An 18,317-nucleotide genomic window follows, 5' to 3' on the forward strand; every position below is an offset into this window, starting at 1 on the left:
CACCAGGCAGCAGCACACACGCACACACACAATGTCATCTCGTCTTCACAGAAAGAGAAAAGATGCCCTCTGAAAGTGCTGAGATGTGGGCAAGCTTTGGGTCACAGCTCCAGACTCCTCACTGAACCACAGGAAGTTCATCTACTGCACCCAGGGACTGATTCCCTAAATTCCCAGCAGTCAGGTTCAGAAACAAAACCCTTCTGTTTCCTCATGTTGGTGCCTGCAGAGCAGCGTGGCACATTCACTACCACTGGATCCAAAGAAAAGACGGCAAAAGGAAACACACAGCACAGACCTGACAATTATACACATCTTAAGGGCAAACGCTAAGAGACTTTCTGAGCCTGCAAGGGATAATGAAGGGGTTTGGAATGAGTTCAGTGTCTTAAAAATAACATAAAATAAGACAGCCTTGATGCAACTCTGTAGGACCAGGAGAGGAGTCGCAATCAAGCAAAAAGAAGAAAAAATAACCAGATCACCAAACCCAGTGAGAGCCCCTCCCTCACGCTGCCCCCATTTCACAGGAGAGGTCAAGAGGCCCAGCAAGAGGAGCAAGAAAGACAGCAAAGAAATATAAATATCAGGAATGGCAGTGGGAAGGAGATTCAGGATTTATTAAAGCATGTTGTGATAACTTCCAACAAGGCCTTAGAAATACAAGGTAGAACCTCTGTGTCCTTGAGTTATCTCTGCAGCGAAAGCCAATTTTTATTTAATCAAAGCTCCCTGCAATCTAAGCAAGATGGATGGAGCCCTGCACCCATCTTTCACACGCTGCCAGCAGTGGCAGTCTGTGTACAGGTGAGAGTTTTAATGGCACAATTTTTGTAGTGTATTATTTTTGTCGAAAATTACAGCTATATTTGTTTCTATGTTGGTGCCTCTTTAAATATTCAGGCTAATATTCTTAAGTTATGAATTAAACAAAATGCTTTCCAGATCAAAGCTTCTCCTAAAAATAAAAAGAGCAAGGGATGGATTTGCAGCCCTGAGCATCATCCTGAGAAGGGGGCTGGGAAAGGGAAGTGTGAGCAAGCTGTGGGTCAAAAGGGACAGCTCAGACCCCATTAGTGTTGAGTCCAGCTGGTCCATCTCCATCAGCCCCTGGAAAGGCTTTGAGATAGTATCTTTATTTCTTTTAATTTACAAGATGCTTCATGGATTGAGCAACTCTTAATCAATGCACAGAATTTGCACACTGGGCAGCACAATGACTAAATCCCGTGCCCACAGTGGGGATTGGTGTGGGGTTGAGTTCCCTGTTGAAGCACTGAGGCTCTGCCTTATACTGAATTCTACCCTGCTGAAAAAAACCACTCCCTGGAGTACAGTGTTTGTGGAGCAATAAGAAAGGGCTGAAGAAATAATGAAATATCCTCCCTAAGCTTTCCAAAGACACACACCTGAAAATTATTCAGACTCCTAAGCTGGTGGTTTGAAAGCTAAAGTCAACAGTGGAGGACCCATTTTCACAGTCCAGTCATTATTCTCTTCAAAAAAAAAAGCTAAAAGAACCAAAAAAAAAAAAAGAAAAAGGAAAAAAAAAGCCATGAAAAGTCTGACAGTGTCTTAATGAAAACCAGAGGAAAAAAAACTGAATAAAGTAAGATGATCGAGGAGTAAATTAAGGGTTTGCAGGTGTCAGTGCTGAGGCAGGCCTGCAGACCTGCAGCTCAGGATGAGATGCGTGTGCCATGAGGGAAGCAAACGAGCTTTGCACCACACACATGGTTTAGTGGATGCCTCAGCTGCGGTGGCCAGCCGTTAGTGACACAGCACTGCCATTCAGAGGGACGAGACGTGCCAGCTTCCCAGTACCTTGCACTGCACTGGCTGAGCTCTCCATTAATACATCATCCAGCATTAGATCTAAAAGAACGAAACGGCGTTAATCACCCGTCAGGACACACGGCACGACTCCCCAGCCCCTGTGGAGGCTCCTGTGGCTCTCCATTTCCTCTACCAGGAGGGTTTCCTTGTGGGATCCTTGTGCCTCATGGAGGTGTATGTGGAAAAGGAAGAGCTCTTGTGCTTCTCCCTATTGTGGAAGCCCAAGACATCCCCAAGAATCCCCTCTGTCGATGATGAAAACAATGCTGAAGGACGATCTGGGACCCTTCCTGCTGAGACAGCAATACCTCCCTGTGACCTCTCCTCACCTGCCCACATCTCAGATCTCACACACCTCCCCGGTTTTCAGACACCTGGTTGGAAAAATGCACTGGAAGAGTCTACAACGAAAAATTATGGTGCCACCAGTCAGTGGTCAAAGTCTGTCTATATCTGACAACCCTAGGCTGGTCTGAGCATCTGAGGTCACTCAGAAAGCCCAGCTGAAAGGAGCCCCCATGCAGCTGCTGGCACAATTCCAGCCCTAGTCTTGGTTTTGTCTTCAAGTTCCCACTGTGCAGAACAAAGTTAAGCAATGACATCTGTTGCCTCTGAAGGCAAAGCTGGACACAGTCAATTAAAACTAATGTTTCGCTGAGCATGGATTGGGAAAACTGTTCTGAAGAGATTTGGAGGACTTTATACTTTACTCTTGAAAGGTTTTTATGGCAATTGAATACTCAGCAATATTTGATCCTCAGTAAAGTATCTGTTTATTGCATCTTTAATTAGGTATTTCATAGCACTGAATGAATAACTGCATCTGAAAGGATGGTTTGTGATTCCTTCCCTCTGGGAAATTGCCCAGACTTATATCTTTTCTTCATCTAGTTCCACTAGCATTATAAAGAAAGTAATTAATAATACCTAAACATCTATTTTTCCTCTACAGAAACATCAGCATTCCAAAACTGCAACTTTAAATAGCAATCATTGTATCCAAACTTTAAAATTCTTTTCTAAATCATCAGCCTGAAACTGTGCTTGGGAACTTGAGCTAAGCAAAAGAGCTTTCTAGGCATTTTCTTGAGAGGGAAAAGAAAATTTAAAAAAAAACCTGCAACAATAAAACCTCTTTCCACCTGTATCCCACTTAACTGAGAACAGCCTAATGTGTCCTCCAGGGCTCTTGAGGGAAGCCTCCTACTTTACACTGGCCAGTGAGGGAAGCAGGCTCTTGGCATAAACCTAGGTTTGATGGCCAGGGGCTGGTGTGACATATCCTGTTGGTTACAAAACCAACAGGTGTGAAGCTCATGGGACCAAAAGATGTGACCAAAGGAAATGGCTGGGGAAATGCTTTTCTGAGAGAGGCTGAGGCAGCACCGTGGCAACGAGGTTCCATGATTAAGCCTGCAACAACTATTAAAGACCTTTTAGGCTATTAAAAAAACCAACAAAACCAGAAAATATCACCAGCTTTGGGAACAAGCACCTAATCAGATAGCCTCTTAAACAGTCCTGAAGTCTGTCAAAGATAGAGAAGTGAAAGGGGACAGGGAGAGAGCAGGAGGAGGATTGACCAGGGAGCAAAAGTGCAAGGCCGTGGACAGGAAGGGCAATGGAGAAAGTTCAGTCAGAAGAGAGAGCATGCAAGAAGAAGAGAACCTCCAACCTGTGGCCTCTGGCTAACTTATTTCTGAATTATTCAACTACATTAAAATGAAAAGAGACAAATGTCATTTTGGAGACTTTTGGCAGAGTGGGGTCTTTCCTCATTTCACCTGTAGAGCCTCCTCTAGGCAGGGCTGCACATTTGCACATCTAGTTGGGAGCTGGGTTTAATTTGCACCAGCACTATTTTTGTGTAGTTAGTTACTCTCCTTGTCTGGTTGATTTTTTTCTTCTAATCTGTATTTCTCAAGCAAATGCATCGATATGTTTCTCTATGGAGTTTTAAAGCGTTACTAGAATGAGATGGCTCTATTATTTTATTACATTCTTGAATAGCAGTGGTGCTACTGTGCCAATAAATAAACCTGCTTGATAAATGGGACAGGTAACATCACTGTGGCATTACAAGATTGTAATAAACCAAATAGTGAATCCAGTTATCAGCAGCAGTGCTCATGACTGAGATTTATGATGCCATCCAGCACTACTGATCTTTGCAGTTGTCACTATTTGTGTAACACTGAGTTCTGCTATCCAAGAAGCTCCAGGCCTGATTATTATTGTTTTTTAATTTAAATAACCCCAAAGGAAAGGTCATTGCAAATCATGCAGACATTAAAAAGGCTTCCTTTTGCTCCTTGTTCAGCCTAAAATGACACTATTTCCTTCATGCAAATTTTATAGCTGGACATGCTTTTGGGAGAAGAATTATCACCAGACGTGAGGCAGGGAGGGGAGGGAGGAGGGGATTATGTGGAAGGTCAAGCAGGACTCAGAAAGATGTGGAAAGACTACCGACCAGCCATCTGTTTCTCCTTACTCCTTCTCTTTTTCTCCAGCCGGCGGAGCCTTTTTTCCTCGCGCCTCTTGGCTTCTTCCTCCTCCTGGTGCTGCCGACACTTGTGGAAATTCTCCACCACCACCCCCACAAACATGTTGAGGACGAAGAAGGCCACAATCAGCAAGAAGGAAATGAAGTAGAGGAGCATCCATGGATTGTAGTTCATGACTGGCTGCAATGTGGAGGAAGGCAAATTTCAACTGAATCTCAAAAAGAAGAATGGGAACAAATTGATACAGCTGTGCCATCCACAGAACTCACAGCCCTTTCAGGCAGGCTGCTCTGCTCTTCCTGAAAATTAGAGCTTGCTGAGACATTTTAAGTGAATGCTCCTAAAGTGTGTGTTGAGGACAGAAGCACCACCTCTCTTCTGCAAAAAGGACAGCAGCATCCTTTGCAGCTACTGTAAGTCTCTCATTGCAAACCTCTACCTACACAAAGCACGACTTTTCTCCTGAAATGACCAAACTGCTTAAAAAGTCAAACCATCCTTTGATAGGTGCACTTCTAACACGAGTTACATGAGTTACAGTCATGATGCAAAATCTGTAGGGAAAGTGTTGAGTACCAATCTAGACTTTTTACTGAACTCATCACACATCACAACTTGGATTGAATGCCACCCTGGATCATAATCCCCTAACTCTATTTGACTGTGGAAGCCCACAGCACTTTGCAAAACGAGCTAAAACATGCGACCTTTGACAAGTCATTTGTTGCAGCTGCAGCCTGTACCTGCTGGTCGACTCCCACAGCATCCAGGCCATCGTACATGATATCCACCCAGCCGTCCTTGGAGGCCAGGACAAAGAGAGACATCAGGGCCTGGAAATGCATGGAAAAACAGTCAGGCACAGTTGCTCTGAACCTCTTTTACTTGTAACATCTTACTCCTCCTTGCCCTTTCCTGCCTGATAATGGGACACTTTGATGACCAAGATTTCCCTTGGCAGCAAAACCTATCAATGCCAATGCCTGGTTCAGCAGTGAACAGTAATTCGGAAACCGCAGTGCTGAAGACAAAAGCGGCTTCATTTCCACCCTCCAGCTCTCTACTGCTCCCAACTAATTAGTTCTTACCACACTGCTAAAAAAAGGCTGAGTTGCAGAGATGGCTGAAAATGTCCAGCTCTATTAGACAAGCCCTTCTGCAAGATATATTTGGTTTGTTATGTAGCAGTGAAGCAATTAAGTGCTTCATGAAGCCACGTGTGCTTGTTCTGTTCTGAAAAGAAGTGTATGCCTGCTTGGAAACACTGCCTTTGGGATTTACAGAGACAGAATGCTGTGTATGTGAACTGAATATTTACTGTGGCTGGCAGTGCCCTGTAAGAAAATCCCATGGGATAATAAGCCACAGGTTTTAAGTCAAGGAGGTAAAGGAGCAAAGAAGCAGATTACCGTTCTATTAATACCTGGCCGAGATTATCAAAATTATACTTGTGCCGGACCCATTTGTAGCTTGCTTCTGTACAATCCGATTTATTTGTGATGTTTCTGGTGTCCTCCCCCTGGCACACAAAAAACTTGCCTTTGAAAAGCTGCAAAACACGCAAAGAAGAGAGGAAGCGTCAGGGCTCAGTCCACAGGAATTCTGTGCAGGTGATGGGCATTTCTCCAGTGTTCTCCTCACAGCCCACGCCAGCCAGAGCTGTTGAGGGAACTGACCTCATTCATGCAGGTAATTAGGACTGAGCAGCCTGTATAATACACACCTAATGAGCAAATGCATGATTTCACATCGTTTAGGACACCCACCTCATGCATTAAGTTGTCAGGTTCAGTGATCTGAGAGTCACCTAAAGGCCTTTGCTCCTACACTTTTTAGCTCAAGTGTAGCCCCAACCAATAGCCCAGACCAGCTAATGGCTTCTTTTCATATGTGGAACAACTCTGGTGACTCTCAGCCCAGTTAATAACAAATGAAGTCTAACAGGGGCCCTCTGTCAGCAGGGAAAAGGTGGCAGCAAATAGGCCCAGTGATGGACTAATCTCTGCTCACAGAGGTCACAAGGGGACACTTCTGAGGGGAGACGAGCCCCTGGGGGTGACGTTCGTGTTGAATCAAGACTGCTGCCAGTCCTGCTCTGCTCTCTGATTCTGGGTGCTGTGCCCCAGCTTTCATAAAGCTCTGCAGTCTGCAGGGTCACTGAAATTATTCCCTGTGCACAGTTTAATGAGCCAAACCCAGCCGGTGCTGGGTACCTGATCCTGAGCTTATTTTATTTGGTTTATGCCTAGGGGGATGCAATTCCTGGAGAGTCAGCTACTGATTTATACCTGCATGAGGAACAGGAGCCTCCACCTGCTTAATTCTAGACCTGGTGCTTCCCACACACGGAACAGAAAGTGGCAGGGGTTGATTACTGCCTCAGACAGGGTGATTGATGCTAGCAGGATGGATGGTATCAAATCTCAGGAGACAGCCAACAAATCTACTTTTATTTGCTGACAGAAGCTATTGACATTACTCTTGGGAAGGGCAGGGGGAAATGGCAATCTGCTCTCCAGGCTCCTTAAAACACCACCTGGCTGTACCGAGAAGAGACACTGATGGGGTTTGATCCGTTGTTCTAGACAAATAACAATAAAATAATAGTGAACAAGATAAAGCCACACACTGCTCCATGGGTTTCCTCCAGAAATCAGCAGCAGGAAGATGGTCTCTAGGCATGCAAAAGTAATCACTGCTCAACGCAATCACAGAATTTCTAGATGTAAGAAGTATTCCCTGAACTTTCCATGGAGAAATGCTATCAGTGGTAAGGCAGACTGGGGAGATATAGTCCTCACAGAGAAAAATTTTAATTAAGCAGGAAGGTAAATAACGGGTTTTAGTATATTGTCTAAATATAACTTCTCCAGGAGCTGGACTGTAATGCCACTCAGGTGGGAGCAGTAACAGTGCTCCTGACAGGGTTTGGAATTACAAAGCCCAATTTGTAAAAACACTGATCCCTGTCAGTACTTTACTGTTTGGCACTTCTGAAAGGAAAAGACCCAGTGTTTCTTACTGGACTTGCTTTATCCACTTATTTCTTCTGTCTTATTAATGACTATTCACACATGGGCAGCTCTACAACCAAAACAGTTTTGCTAAGAGGACACATTGTTAGAAACTTTGATGTCTGGATCTTAATAGATTAAAAACCTCTAGTTTGATCCCCAGCTTATATTTAAATGGAAAAACTAACTGTAAGTTTGAGAGATCATCTTTTTATAGAAAATAGCTCTGGCCTCATCTTACACCTAATTAGACATAAATATTAACTGAGAATTTTGCATCCTGAATACAGGATCAGTCTGTCTTGTATCTACCACTGAATCACATCAATAGTCATGACAATTTAACATAAAGGTGCAAGTCACCAGGGAAAGCATCAAAATTAGTAGGGATGAAATTCAAAGAGCATACTGCAAGTTTTGTTTTCTGGCATAAATTTTCTCATGAGTGTTAGATTGTTTTATGGGATATGCTTAGTTTCTGAATCTGTTTAATATAATGGATGGATGCTGTTATGCTATAATGCTAAACCAATCTAGCTGCTGAGGTGGTTATGGATGGCATGATTTTCTTCCCTGTTTATTTTCAATGCTGTATTTATTATTTAAGCAGTATGTTAGTGTAAAATATTATATGAGATACCTCTCCAAAACAAAGCCAAATAGAGTTGCTTTCCAAAAGACGGCTGTGACAGATCAGATAAACTTCAGAAAGAAGTAAGTGTTATGTCAGAATATTTATATGAAGCAATCTCTTCTTCCCAGGTAATGAGAAACCAATTGCATTGGAAACTGCCACTTTCCCCCTGGGTTCCTGCACCTTTGGGACTGAGAATACTGCCAGCAGAGCCGGCAGGAAACAGACTCAGAAATCTTTGTTTCTGCAAGCTTTCAGTTACACAAACTGTCAGAATCTGAATGAATCTCCAGTTCAAGGTCTCTCTGGAATTTACAAGCCAATGATTTCAGCTTTGAGTTTCTATTTCGCTATCAGTTTGTAACTAGAAAAAAGGTAGAGGAGAGACCATAGAATCACAGAATGGGCTGGACTGGAAGGGACCTTTATAGGTCACCTAGTCCAACTCCCTGCAGTGAGCATGGACACCCCATCCATCCTGACATCAGTTCAAGTTCAGAAAGCCTTGCACTGTGCCATGTGTACAGACACCCTGACTCGAGGCAATTTGGGGCTTGTTGCACTTTCAGGTCAGGTGCTGAGGCTTACAGAAGACTCACCTGAACTCCCAAGATCCCGAAGATTATGAAAAAGGCACAGCAGATGACCACAATGTTCCCAATGGGTTTCAAGGATGACATGAGAGTCTCCACCACCAGCTTCAGTCCTTGGGCTCGACTAATGACTCTGTAGGGGCAAGTAATTACAAAAGCTGTTAGTCCCGTTCCTGCCCAGTTTTGCCTTCTATCAAGATAGAAGATATGAAGAACATAGCACTAGAAAACTTTTTAGAATGACAAGTTACTCAAAAATCATGATGGAAAAAGCATTTCTGGAAGACTGACCTGTAAAGTGACAGAGGTCTTGGAGGGAAGGGTCAGCTTTGCGTAAATAAAGAGGAGAAGGAGAAAACATACAAGGAGCCAGGCCAGAAAATTCAGCTGTTTTGCTTGGGCCATCCACAGACACAGACTTTCATGCCTGTAGCCTGTCTAGGACTACAAAGAGAGGACCTTCCACTTCCTTTCCTATACAGATTTAGGCAAGAACCTGATTTCCCTGTCTCAGTCCATGAAATGGAGCTGCCACTCTTATCCATCTGCCTGCACATCTGTAGCAATTACAGAATCACAGAATAGTTTGTGTTGGAAGGGACCTTTAAAGGCCATCTAATCCAACCCCCTGCAATGAGCAGGGACACCTCACACTACTAGATCAGGTTGCTCAGAGCCCCTGATATTTCCAGGGATGGGGCATCTATCACCTCTCTGGGCAATCTGTGCCAGTGTTTTCAGTACTCTCATCCTAAAAAAGAATTTGTTGTGTCCTTATAGTGCTGCTGTGTACAGAGACCTGAGCTACCCCTCAGACCATCACAATTTCTGCTTTAAACCCACTGTAGAGCCTCAGCTCTAAAACAGGACTGTCCTCCAGGTGAAACTTCACTGGCAGGACTGGAAGCATCTGACCTAAATTCTGTCACTCCTCTCTGTCTGGTATCACACAGAATTTCATAACAGAAGGTTAGATCATATCAGAAAGCTGAAGAAGCATAATGTGGACTTCATGACTGAAGAAAAAAAAATTAAAAAGTAGAAACTGTATTATACTCTCAAGGTTAATGTTGCAAAGAAATGACAAGTCTTGTGTGATTTAGAGAAGTCATCTCAGCATGCTGGGAAAGATGAACAAGATATGCAATAATCTTGTTCATTGACTTGAAGGTGGGGACCAAGAAAGGCATTTGAAGGGGTTACATGCCTCCCTCCTCTTGATGCCAACTGGAATTAAGCATTCCACTAGCTCTGTAAATCAGTTTGTACTGATGCCATAGAAACTGCTTTCATGACTCAGAAGCAGTTAAATGCTATGAAAGTCAGAGGAGGGAAGTGCCTGTGTGTTTCTGGGTGCTGCTGGTGACTCCTTTGAAAAGTTGGCTCTCAAATGTGTCCCAAACTTCCTCACATTCCAGTTTCTGCCTGGATCTCTCTTTTGCCATGGGAGTCCTCTCACCACCTCTCCCATTTCTCCCCAGATCTGGCTCCACCACCTGAAACACTGTTTTGCTGTTTCTGTATGAGTTTTGCTGCCTGGACAGAGTCCAAGGTCTCCCCTACTCCCTCTCCCAGGCACGGTGCTCACAGCAGAGATCCCCATGGACACATTCACACTGATCATGTGTGGCCTCATCTGGGACCACAGCCAAACTGCACCATCCCTCTCCTACCCTAGGGCCTGCAAGTTGAATGACCTGCAGTGCTCAAAGCACAGCCACCAGCTCTTACCAAAACTGTTGGGCTTAAACCGTATCCTGAAAAGCTAAAGCTTGTTTCCTTTTTTCTCTGGTTAAATATTTACTCAAAATGTCAAGGGTAACTCATCAGTTATCACTTTCAAAAAGAAGCAGATGGTGGTATTTTTATCTGTTCTCTTACCAGTGAAACACAAAGAGCAGATGCTGCTACTCCTCACAGTGAGCATCTCTGCCAGGTGCGTGCTGTGGCTCCCTGTTTCAGATGCCTCAGCTTTCCTGACACTCAGATCTGGGTATTTTAGGGAAGGAGCTGGAGGGTGAGATGGCTGAAGGAGCAGGAGGCTGCACACCCCATGAGCCCTGGGGGGACTGGTCACAGGGATTAGGACAGCCTGGAGACCTTGCTGCTGCTGCCACGGGGCTGAGAGCTGAGCCCAGCTCAGCAAACGAGGCTGAAGATCAGCTCAGTGTGCCCAACTCAATGAGCCAGGTGCTGCAGCCTAACAGGGCATGTCTGAGTGCACAAATCAAGCCTTGGGCTGGACAGGCTGAGGCTGAACATCTCCTCCAGCTTCTCAGATGGACTAAAGACCTTCACACCCCTCACATTCCTCGCACAGTTCTGGGTGAAATACAACACCTGCCAAACTACAGGTGGGAAACTGAGGCACAGGAGGAGGGAAGCCACATTCTCAGAGGTACGAAGGCAACTCAATTCCAATTATTTCAGTATAAATTAGGTCCTTTAGTGCCTTTAGGGATCCTGGCTTTAGGGATCATGGACTTCTGTCCGCTGTCATGCAGGATGGAACCAAAGTCAAGTCTTCTAAAATGAAGGTCTATGGTCTGAACTACTGGAGCATCCTTAAATTTTGGGGAACAAGGAAGGAATTTAGTCTTCAGAGTTTAAAAATCCTTTTCTCCAACAGTTATTAAAAAATGCTGTTCTAGAAATAATAAAGTGATTTCCCCTGTGAGGTACTATTTTGTATCCAGCTGAGAGGGAAAATAGGAGGTTACTTGTCTGAATCTGCAAAGTCATGTGCATGTTGAGGAAAAAAGGGCTGAAAACCAGCAGCATTTGGCTGCTTTAAGCGTTTTGATCAACCAGGGAATTCCTCAAATTAGAATGCATTAGGGTAAAAGCTGCCACCAGTTTAGCTCCATGCCAGTGCTGTTTTCAGCACTACAGGGAGAAAAGACTTTGAAAAGATTTTGAAAAATAATAGTTCTTGATAACAGAAACTTTCAGACCTTGGAGCTGCCTCAGACCAAGGGCCTGATCCTACACAGAGACAAGTCTGTGCGAAGATTCCTGATATTCTCCTAAGAGTCTGACAATTCTCTAAGGGGTGTCAATGAAATTCTCAGCTTTTCCAGATTATTAGTACCACCTCCAATATGTCAACATACAGCATCCCCACACCTCACCAGTATTGCCAAGATCCTGCTGCTATCAGGCTTGTAAAATCTTATTATCTGACCCACACTCCTGCCATTTACGGATGAAGGATGCAGCCGATTTGGAGCCCTGCAGTTGTGCAAGAAAAGGAGACCTCACAAGGTTCCATTCAGCACAATTCCACTCTGCATTAGGCATATGACAAACAGGGAAATTGAAATTAGACATTCTTTCTTCTTTATTTTGGTGCCAAGAAATGTTAATCCCTCTAATTCCCCCTGGTTCTTCTGGTCTGAGAATTCCCAACACTGTTGAACCCCTGGCGTGAGATGCTCCAAACCCACTGCCAGCCTCATTCCAGTTGGATCCTTACCAATATTAAACCTTCCTGATGAGAACTCCCAGAAGCAGCACCACTTAGATGAGGCAACAGATCAACATTAATGAAGATCTTCCTCCACAGATTAAAAGAAAATTAGCAAAGGTGATAATACGATAGATAGAAGAGAGTTATGAAATTATTATTAGACCATGATAGTATAAAAGTGAATAATTTATCTGTATGCTTTAGAAGTCAAAACCTGGGCTCTGTAGAGAGTAAAACAGCCCTGAAGTCCACCCACATTAAATCTGAATGCATTTTCAATTTTGATTTCTCTCGTATCTTAAGCTATAACACTTGATCCCAACAATAGCAGATTGAACTCATTAGGAAGGAATGTTATTGTATAAGCAATCCCTTTACTGGCTGAAACATCAGAGGGTCATGGAAACATCTTTAAATGTCATTCCTCTGTGAATTTATTTTTGTAATTCTGGTCATAAAGCTGGGCTCGAATCTTCATGGATTCAATTTGGAGGCTGATAATCAATCATGCAATCAAAACCCCGCGACTGACACATGGGTTTTTTAATGTCTGGGCAGAGGGCAGAACCGTGTGGGGTTTTGTGTGCTGCATAAATCAATGGGGTGGTTTCCACAGAAGAAAATAAGAGACAGAGTGAGGGGGATCTTTTGCAAGAATCCCCCTTCCAGGCCATCCAGTGGGAAAGCCAGCACAGAGCAGTAGGGCTGTCTCTGCCCTTGAGCTGAGTGTGACACACACAGCTGTGGCTTGGCTTCTCACTGAGGGTGTCCTCCTGCAGTCCTGTCCTGGAGTGTCCCCAGAAAGGGAGCACAGAAGGAGCCAGGTTTGCTCCTCTGTGGTGCGAGCAGAACAGTTGCTTTGGTCTCTGCCTTGTGCCTTCCTGAAGAAAACCTGGCTCAGCCTCCACGAGACGCTTCACCCAGACATGGTAAGTGATGCCACAGCGTGCAAAGACCTCAGGTCCCCTGTCCCAGCTGTCACTCCCTGCTGATGCAGCCACACATCGCAGGCTGTGCAGTGAGGATGTGATCCCTGGCCACATGCTCAGCCTGCAGCAGAGGCAGTGTGGGCAGCTGTGAGCAGCTGTGGGCAGAGGCTGCTCAGGGCAGCCCAGATGTGCGGCACAGAGGCAGATGGGCTCCCACGGGCAGAGATTTATGACTTACTGAAAAGCTCCCAGTCTGATGGCTGCTTTTTCTCTTCCTACAAATCTAATAATGGGAGAACAGCACTGATCCTGAACATATTTAGGGAATGGGCTTGTTGCTGTCTTTTTTTTACATTTCTTTTGTAGTAAAAAGCAGCATGTTGGCTGAAAACATGCACTTGCTCTCTTGAGAAAACAAATCAAATAGCAATAGGAATGCAATAGCAATGGAAGAGCCTAATCCCACCCATGCTTCAGATGGCAGGTCTTCCTTCAGCCTGCAATTACTGAGTGGATTATTCCCCGTAATTGCAGATTATTCATGCACATAGGTGACTGCAGAGGAAGTCTCCAGTTAAAAAAGACCCAAGTCCTGGCCAGACAGTCCTACAGATGTATAAAGCAGAATACAGGGCTTTGACCAGGTCAGACAGGTGACTCCAGCAGAGATCAGCACAACACAAATGTCTCTCTTTAAATCTGATTTAACTATGGAACATCAGAAAAGAAACTTGCATTCTACACTTCAGAGAAGTTAAATCAATCTTTCTTTTACCCTGAGCCATCTAGATTATTTTATAGGTTTTCTTAACATGGGTCAAAAATCATCAGAAACAGAGGAGCAGTGCAAATCAACCCAACCAGCAACTGGGCAGAAACTGCCCCAGAAACTGCAGCTGACATGAGATACCAGGGGACACACAAAGAAAGAAGAGCCTAAATTGAAGTCACATAGCAATACAGCCCACTTACATAGTGAGGGAGCTGAACTACCCCAGTGGTGCCAGCTGTCCAGATAAAAATGATTAAAAGCAGCTCACATCCTAAAACTCACCAGGTACAACACACATATACAGACCAATTGAACAGAATGTCCTTTATAGCTGTTGAGAATGTTTGAAAGATATGTATAGGCATGGCCATTGTTATTTAGACTTATTATTCACACAGGGGTAGTAAAACAACATCTTCTATCAGAAGCAGGGTCCTATTTTTTTGTTCTGAAAGAGAAAAATCCTGATTCAAAGCAAACCTTTTTATGGAGGAAGCAGCAGTAAGATATGACAGGCACACAAAGATGCTTTGAGCAGGAAGGTTTATTAGCTGCTGCATAACAGGAGCAGCAACAATGGTATTAAAGAGGAACTGCATTTAGCATGAAGAGAAACCTTCATGCCTTGGGGTACAGGTCACAAACAGATGCCTTTTTATAAGAGGTTGGTCCTTGGGCAGGTTCTTGTCGGAGTGGAGCCTGTCCCTGGAGCATGAGATACTTCCTGATGACAGAGTTGGGGGGCCAAGTTAGTAGAACAAATGTTTTCATCTTGTCTGGGTCATTTTCAAAGTAAATGTCTCTCTAAAATTAACGGGGAGCTGGGGAAAAAAGCTCCTTTGCATTCTAGGTTAAGCAACAGTTGAGTCTCTGCTTCCTTAAAAATGATCTACCACCTGCTACTAATTTCCTTCTTTGTTATGAAAGCCATTGACTGCCTGAAGGAAAGGGGGAGAAGAAGCTGTTAAGCTGCACTTTGCACAGAGCAAACGAGAACATAAATAGCAGGGGATGTGTGTTTTAATGAGCAAAAGAGGCATTGATCAGTTTCCTATTGCATTTGGGGCTGGTCCCAAAACACAGCAAGGGCCCAGAGCTCTTGCAGTTCAGCAGGACCTGCCCGACTGCCATTGTGTGCAGAGCTGCGGGAGGCTGGCATGACACCGCTTACAGACTGTGCACTTGTCTCATCTTCCCTTGCACGAATGCTCAGCCCTCCCTTTGGCACACACGCCCTTAGATCTTCCCCTGCCTCCACTCACCTCAAGGGCCGCAGTGTCCTCAGCAGCCTCAGAACCCGCAGCATGCCCAGGATTTTCGTGCCGCTGTCCGACACCATGGAGACCAGGATGTCGATGACGGAGATGAGCACCAGCACCCCATCCAGCACATTCCAGCTGCTCTTCAAGTAGGCTTTCTCCCCAAAACACAAGCCTAGTGCCACCACCTGCCCAGACACCAAGTTGCAACAAATTATGACCGTCGTGTCCAACGTGTTTGTTGCAGTTAGCAACCTGCTGGGAACGCGTTATTTACAGACACCAGTCTGTGAGTCTATTTGCTTCCCAGTACAGAAGCCTAATTAGACAAACCAGCCAAGTGTTCTATTGAAAGAACTATGAAAATACTGCTGCAGAAACATCCCAGGTTGTCCCTTACAGCTGATGTACTTTTAATGCAGATAAACCTACCTGCACAAAACTGTTCCTAACATTTTTAGCTCTCGCATAAAAAAATTCTATCATATTTTATTCCTGTAGACTGCAGGAGAGAAGGTGCAGAGTGGCTGACCCAAGCAATCATGTACAAGCTTTGCAAATAAAGAAACTAGAAAAACTTTCCAAAGAAAGAGCAATTTTTCAGTTAGATGATTATGAATTACTCAAGAGAGATTTACAGCCATGGGTTTCCGAGCCTTCTGCCTCAAATCCAGCAAAGTGTTTCAAAGTGCTTAAGTCTCTCCGTCCTCAGGAAAGCACACAGCAGCTTAGGTTGTTGAGGACAACTGGTTGTTGAAGACAATGGGACTTACATGCATGGCTGAAGTTAAGCATGTGCTCAAGAGCTTTGCTGAATAGGACAGGATTGCTGAATTCAAGGATCCCATTGCTCCTATAATGGTGTAAATCAAGAGCAACTTCAGTGAAATTGTTCTGATGTAAAACGTGCTTGGAATAAGGCATATGGTGGGCATTCTGAGTATGATTCAGAAGAGGAAAATATACACCACACTTGCAGCTGGTGGACCTAAGGGTTTTGTGAGTCCACCATAATTAAAAACAACTAATACAGGCACACTTATCCTTCACCTGCATTTACCTTAACTGTCATCTCAGTCAGGAAGATGACTGTAAAGATGTAGTTGGAGAGTGTTAGGAAAATCCGTTCCTATGAAAAAGAAAATGAGAGACAATGTTTTATAGCCTGCTCTCTGCAGCTGTGCATCCCCCCTCCCCCGTGCATATTTGGGTGGTTGAAAACTGTTCTGATTCTGTGCTGAAACAAGCCTTGGACTGTTTGCTTGCAAAGAGGACAAAATCCAAATATTTAGGCAATAACGCTGCATGGTTCAGCCCTGCCAATACCCGGCTCTGCGTCAGCACCATGGACAGGGACAAAGGCCAGCACCTCCCCCCCCAAACCTTCCCATCTTCCTCCAAATCCTCCCTAATTTCCCCCAAATCATCCTCCCCTCATAGCGGAAACAGGGAGATGTTCCCTCCTTGAAACGTGCTTGACAAATCTCTACCTGCCTCTCACCTGCAGAAATCACTGCATTGTGTAAATATCACTGAGCTCCCAATTCTCCTAGAAATTAAGTCAATATTAGAGTGACAGAGCTGTGAGGCAGCAGGACTCGTGGGATGCTGAAGCGCAGTTGGCATGAGTTATCATGGCTCCTGCAAAGCCAGGAATGCTCCAGGGCTTTATGCCAGCTGAGACGTGCCCCCAGAAGGTTAATTCTGTTGCCCAAAGCCATGGTCTAGACCTGGCGTGAAGCCCAACAGCCTCATTTCTCAGTCCCCTGCACTACCCACTAGACCGTGCCCTCCTCAGTGCTACCAATCAGCAAGAGCAGCTAGAGATTACAGATGAGACCATGGACTGGTTCCCTATCCATAGTTAGCAGAAACCTTTCTTTTTAATGGTGATTATTAAATAAATTACACTTTACCCTAACCCCTAGACAGCTTCTGATTCCCTGCACTGAGAAATGGACAGCAGAAGGCAGATGCTGGAGGAATGATGATGTGTGTACACATATATATGAGCACATACAATTGGCCCCAGTCCTGCTTTTAACAGTTTTGGATTTATTTCTGCCTCTCCCTACAGAGCAGTCCCATAAGAGATGCAGATCTCTCACTCAAAATGAGATGCAATTTAAACAAGACAAAACACCTTGGCAACTCTCTCGCTTGCCAGATCATGATTTACTGGAAGTGACTCAGGAACCACAGCGTAGCTTGTTTCCATATATGGTCCATAATTAATTAGGTCCTAGACCTGTACTGTGATTGCATGAGCTGTGATATGAAACATCTCTGTTGTTAGCTGACTGCCACACAAAAGGCTGCTGTAAGGGGCAGGCACTGGGCAGGAGGGAGAGGACAGGGACCTGCTTGTGCAGCTGGAGATAAAACAGCAATAGAATGGAGGTGAGACTGAGGATATTGCATTCCTCTCTGGCAAGCACGTGGCTGTTTTGAAGGATAATCTCCCCGGTCCATGTCGTTCACTCTGCAGTGGGGACCACATGCTGGCTTGCAGCAGCAGCCCCTGCTCTGATAAGCCAGCTGAAACTGGGACAGGGACAGAGAACTCACTTGAAGCAGTTAGAAAATCCACAGCTCAGGGAAGTGAAGAACAATTATTTTAAACAATTCAAATTAAACTAACTCTCTCAGTTTCCAGATGAGAGCTCCATCTGCACAGGCAGGGCCCGTGCACTCCTCCTGGATCCCCTGCCCCACTGCTCAGCATTCCCCTTCTCCTCTGCAGCTGCCAGGCCATGGTCCAGCTCCCTTGTAAAACCTAATGGTGATGAACCTCACACCAGGCCCTGTCTCCTTTCCTCTTAGCACTCTCCCAGTGCCAGGGGACATCACAGTTCCTCCTCTCCTGTATGAAATATTGGGTTTGTGTGCCACAGCTCATTGCTGTGGACTCCTCCAACTCACACATGTCACCCCATTTCCTTTCTCTGTGTACCTGCAGCTCCTTTCGGAGCCACTCTTGGGGAGTGGTAACTCTCAGAGGAAATAGCAAGGGGCTCAAAGGAAGCATTTAGGATTTTAAGGGAGGTTCTCAGGGTGCCCCATTTGGGGATAAGCAGGGTGATCTCCTCCTGCTACATCAGCTGGCAGGGAGCCCTGCTCTCTTCTCGCAGCTGCGAGTTGGTGCACGACTGCAAGGGAACTGAAAAAAAAAAAGGATTTTGGGAAAGGACTGCTGGGCAAACTGTTACAGTAAGAAGGACTACTAGGGAATGCTTAAAATAGGCAGAGAGCAGCCTCGACTCCAGTTTTAAGATCTTACATTGAAAATCCACAAAAATGAACA

General features: G+C 44.8%; 1 protein-coding gene across 20 annotated transcripts in view; it reads right to left on the reverse strand.

Annotated features, from left to right (window-relative positions):
* CACNA1G (calcium voltage-gated channel subunit alpha1 G) overlaps positions 1 to 18,317 on the reverse strand; it is a 146,278-nt gene that overhangs the window by 30,385 nt on the left and 97,576 nt on the right. For 10 of the 20 annotated variants that reach the window (XM_064395827.1, XM_064395822.1, XM_064395819.1 and 7 more), the window contains 7 exons: positions 16,074 to 16,142; positions 15,017 to 15,201; positions 8,591 to 8,717; positions 5,767 to 5,892; positions 5,087 to 5,176; positions 4,310 to 4,523; positions 1,825 to 1,875 (listed from right to left, as the gene is read on the reverse strand). In XM_064395827.1, coding sequence (XP_064251897.1) covers positions 1,825 to 1,875; positions 4,310 to 4,523; positions 5,087 to 5,176; positions 5,767 to 5,892; positions 8,591 to 8,717; positions 15,017 to 15,201; positions 16,074 to 16,142 — 862 coding nt within the window. The remainder of the gene's footprint in view (positions 1 to 1,824; positions 1,876 to 4,309; positions 4,524 to 5,086; positions 5,177 to 5,766; positions 5,893 to 8,590; positions 8,718 to 15,016; positions 15,202 to 16,073; positions 16,143 to 18,317) is intronic. The other 10 variants (XM_064395824.1, XM_064395816.1, XM_064395813.1 and 7 more) reach the window with 3 other exon arrangements.

This window comes from Passer domesticus, chromosome 20, assembly GCF_036417665.1.
Source record: "Passer domesticus isolate bPasDom1 chromosome 20, bPasDom1.hap1, whole genome shotgun sequence".
Classification (NCBI taxonomy): Eukaryota; Metazoa; Chordata; class Aves; order Passeriformes; family Passeridae; genus Passer; species Passer domesticus.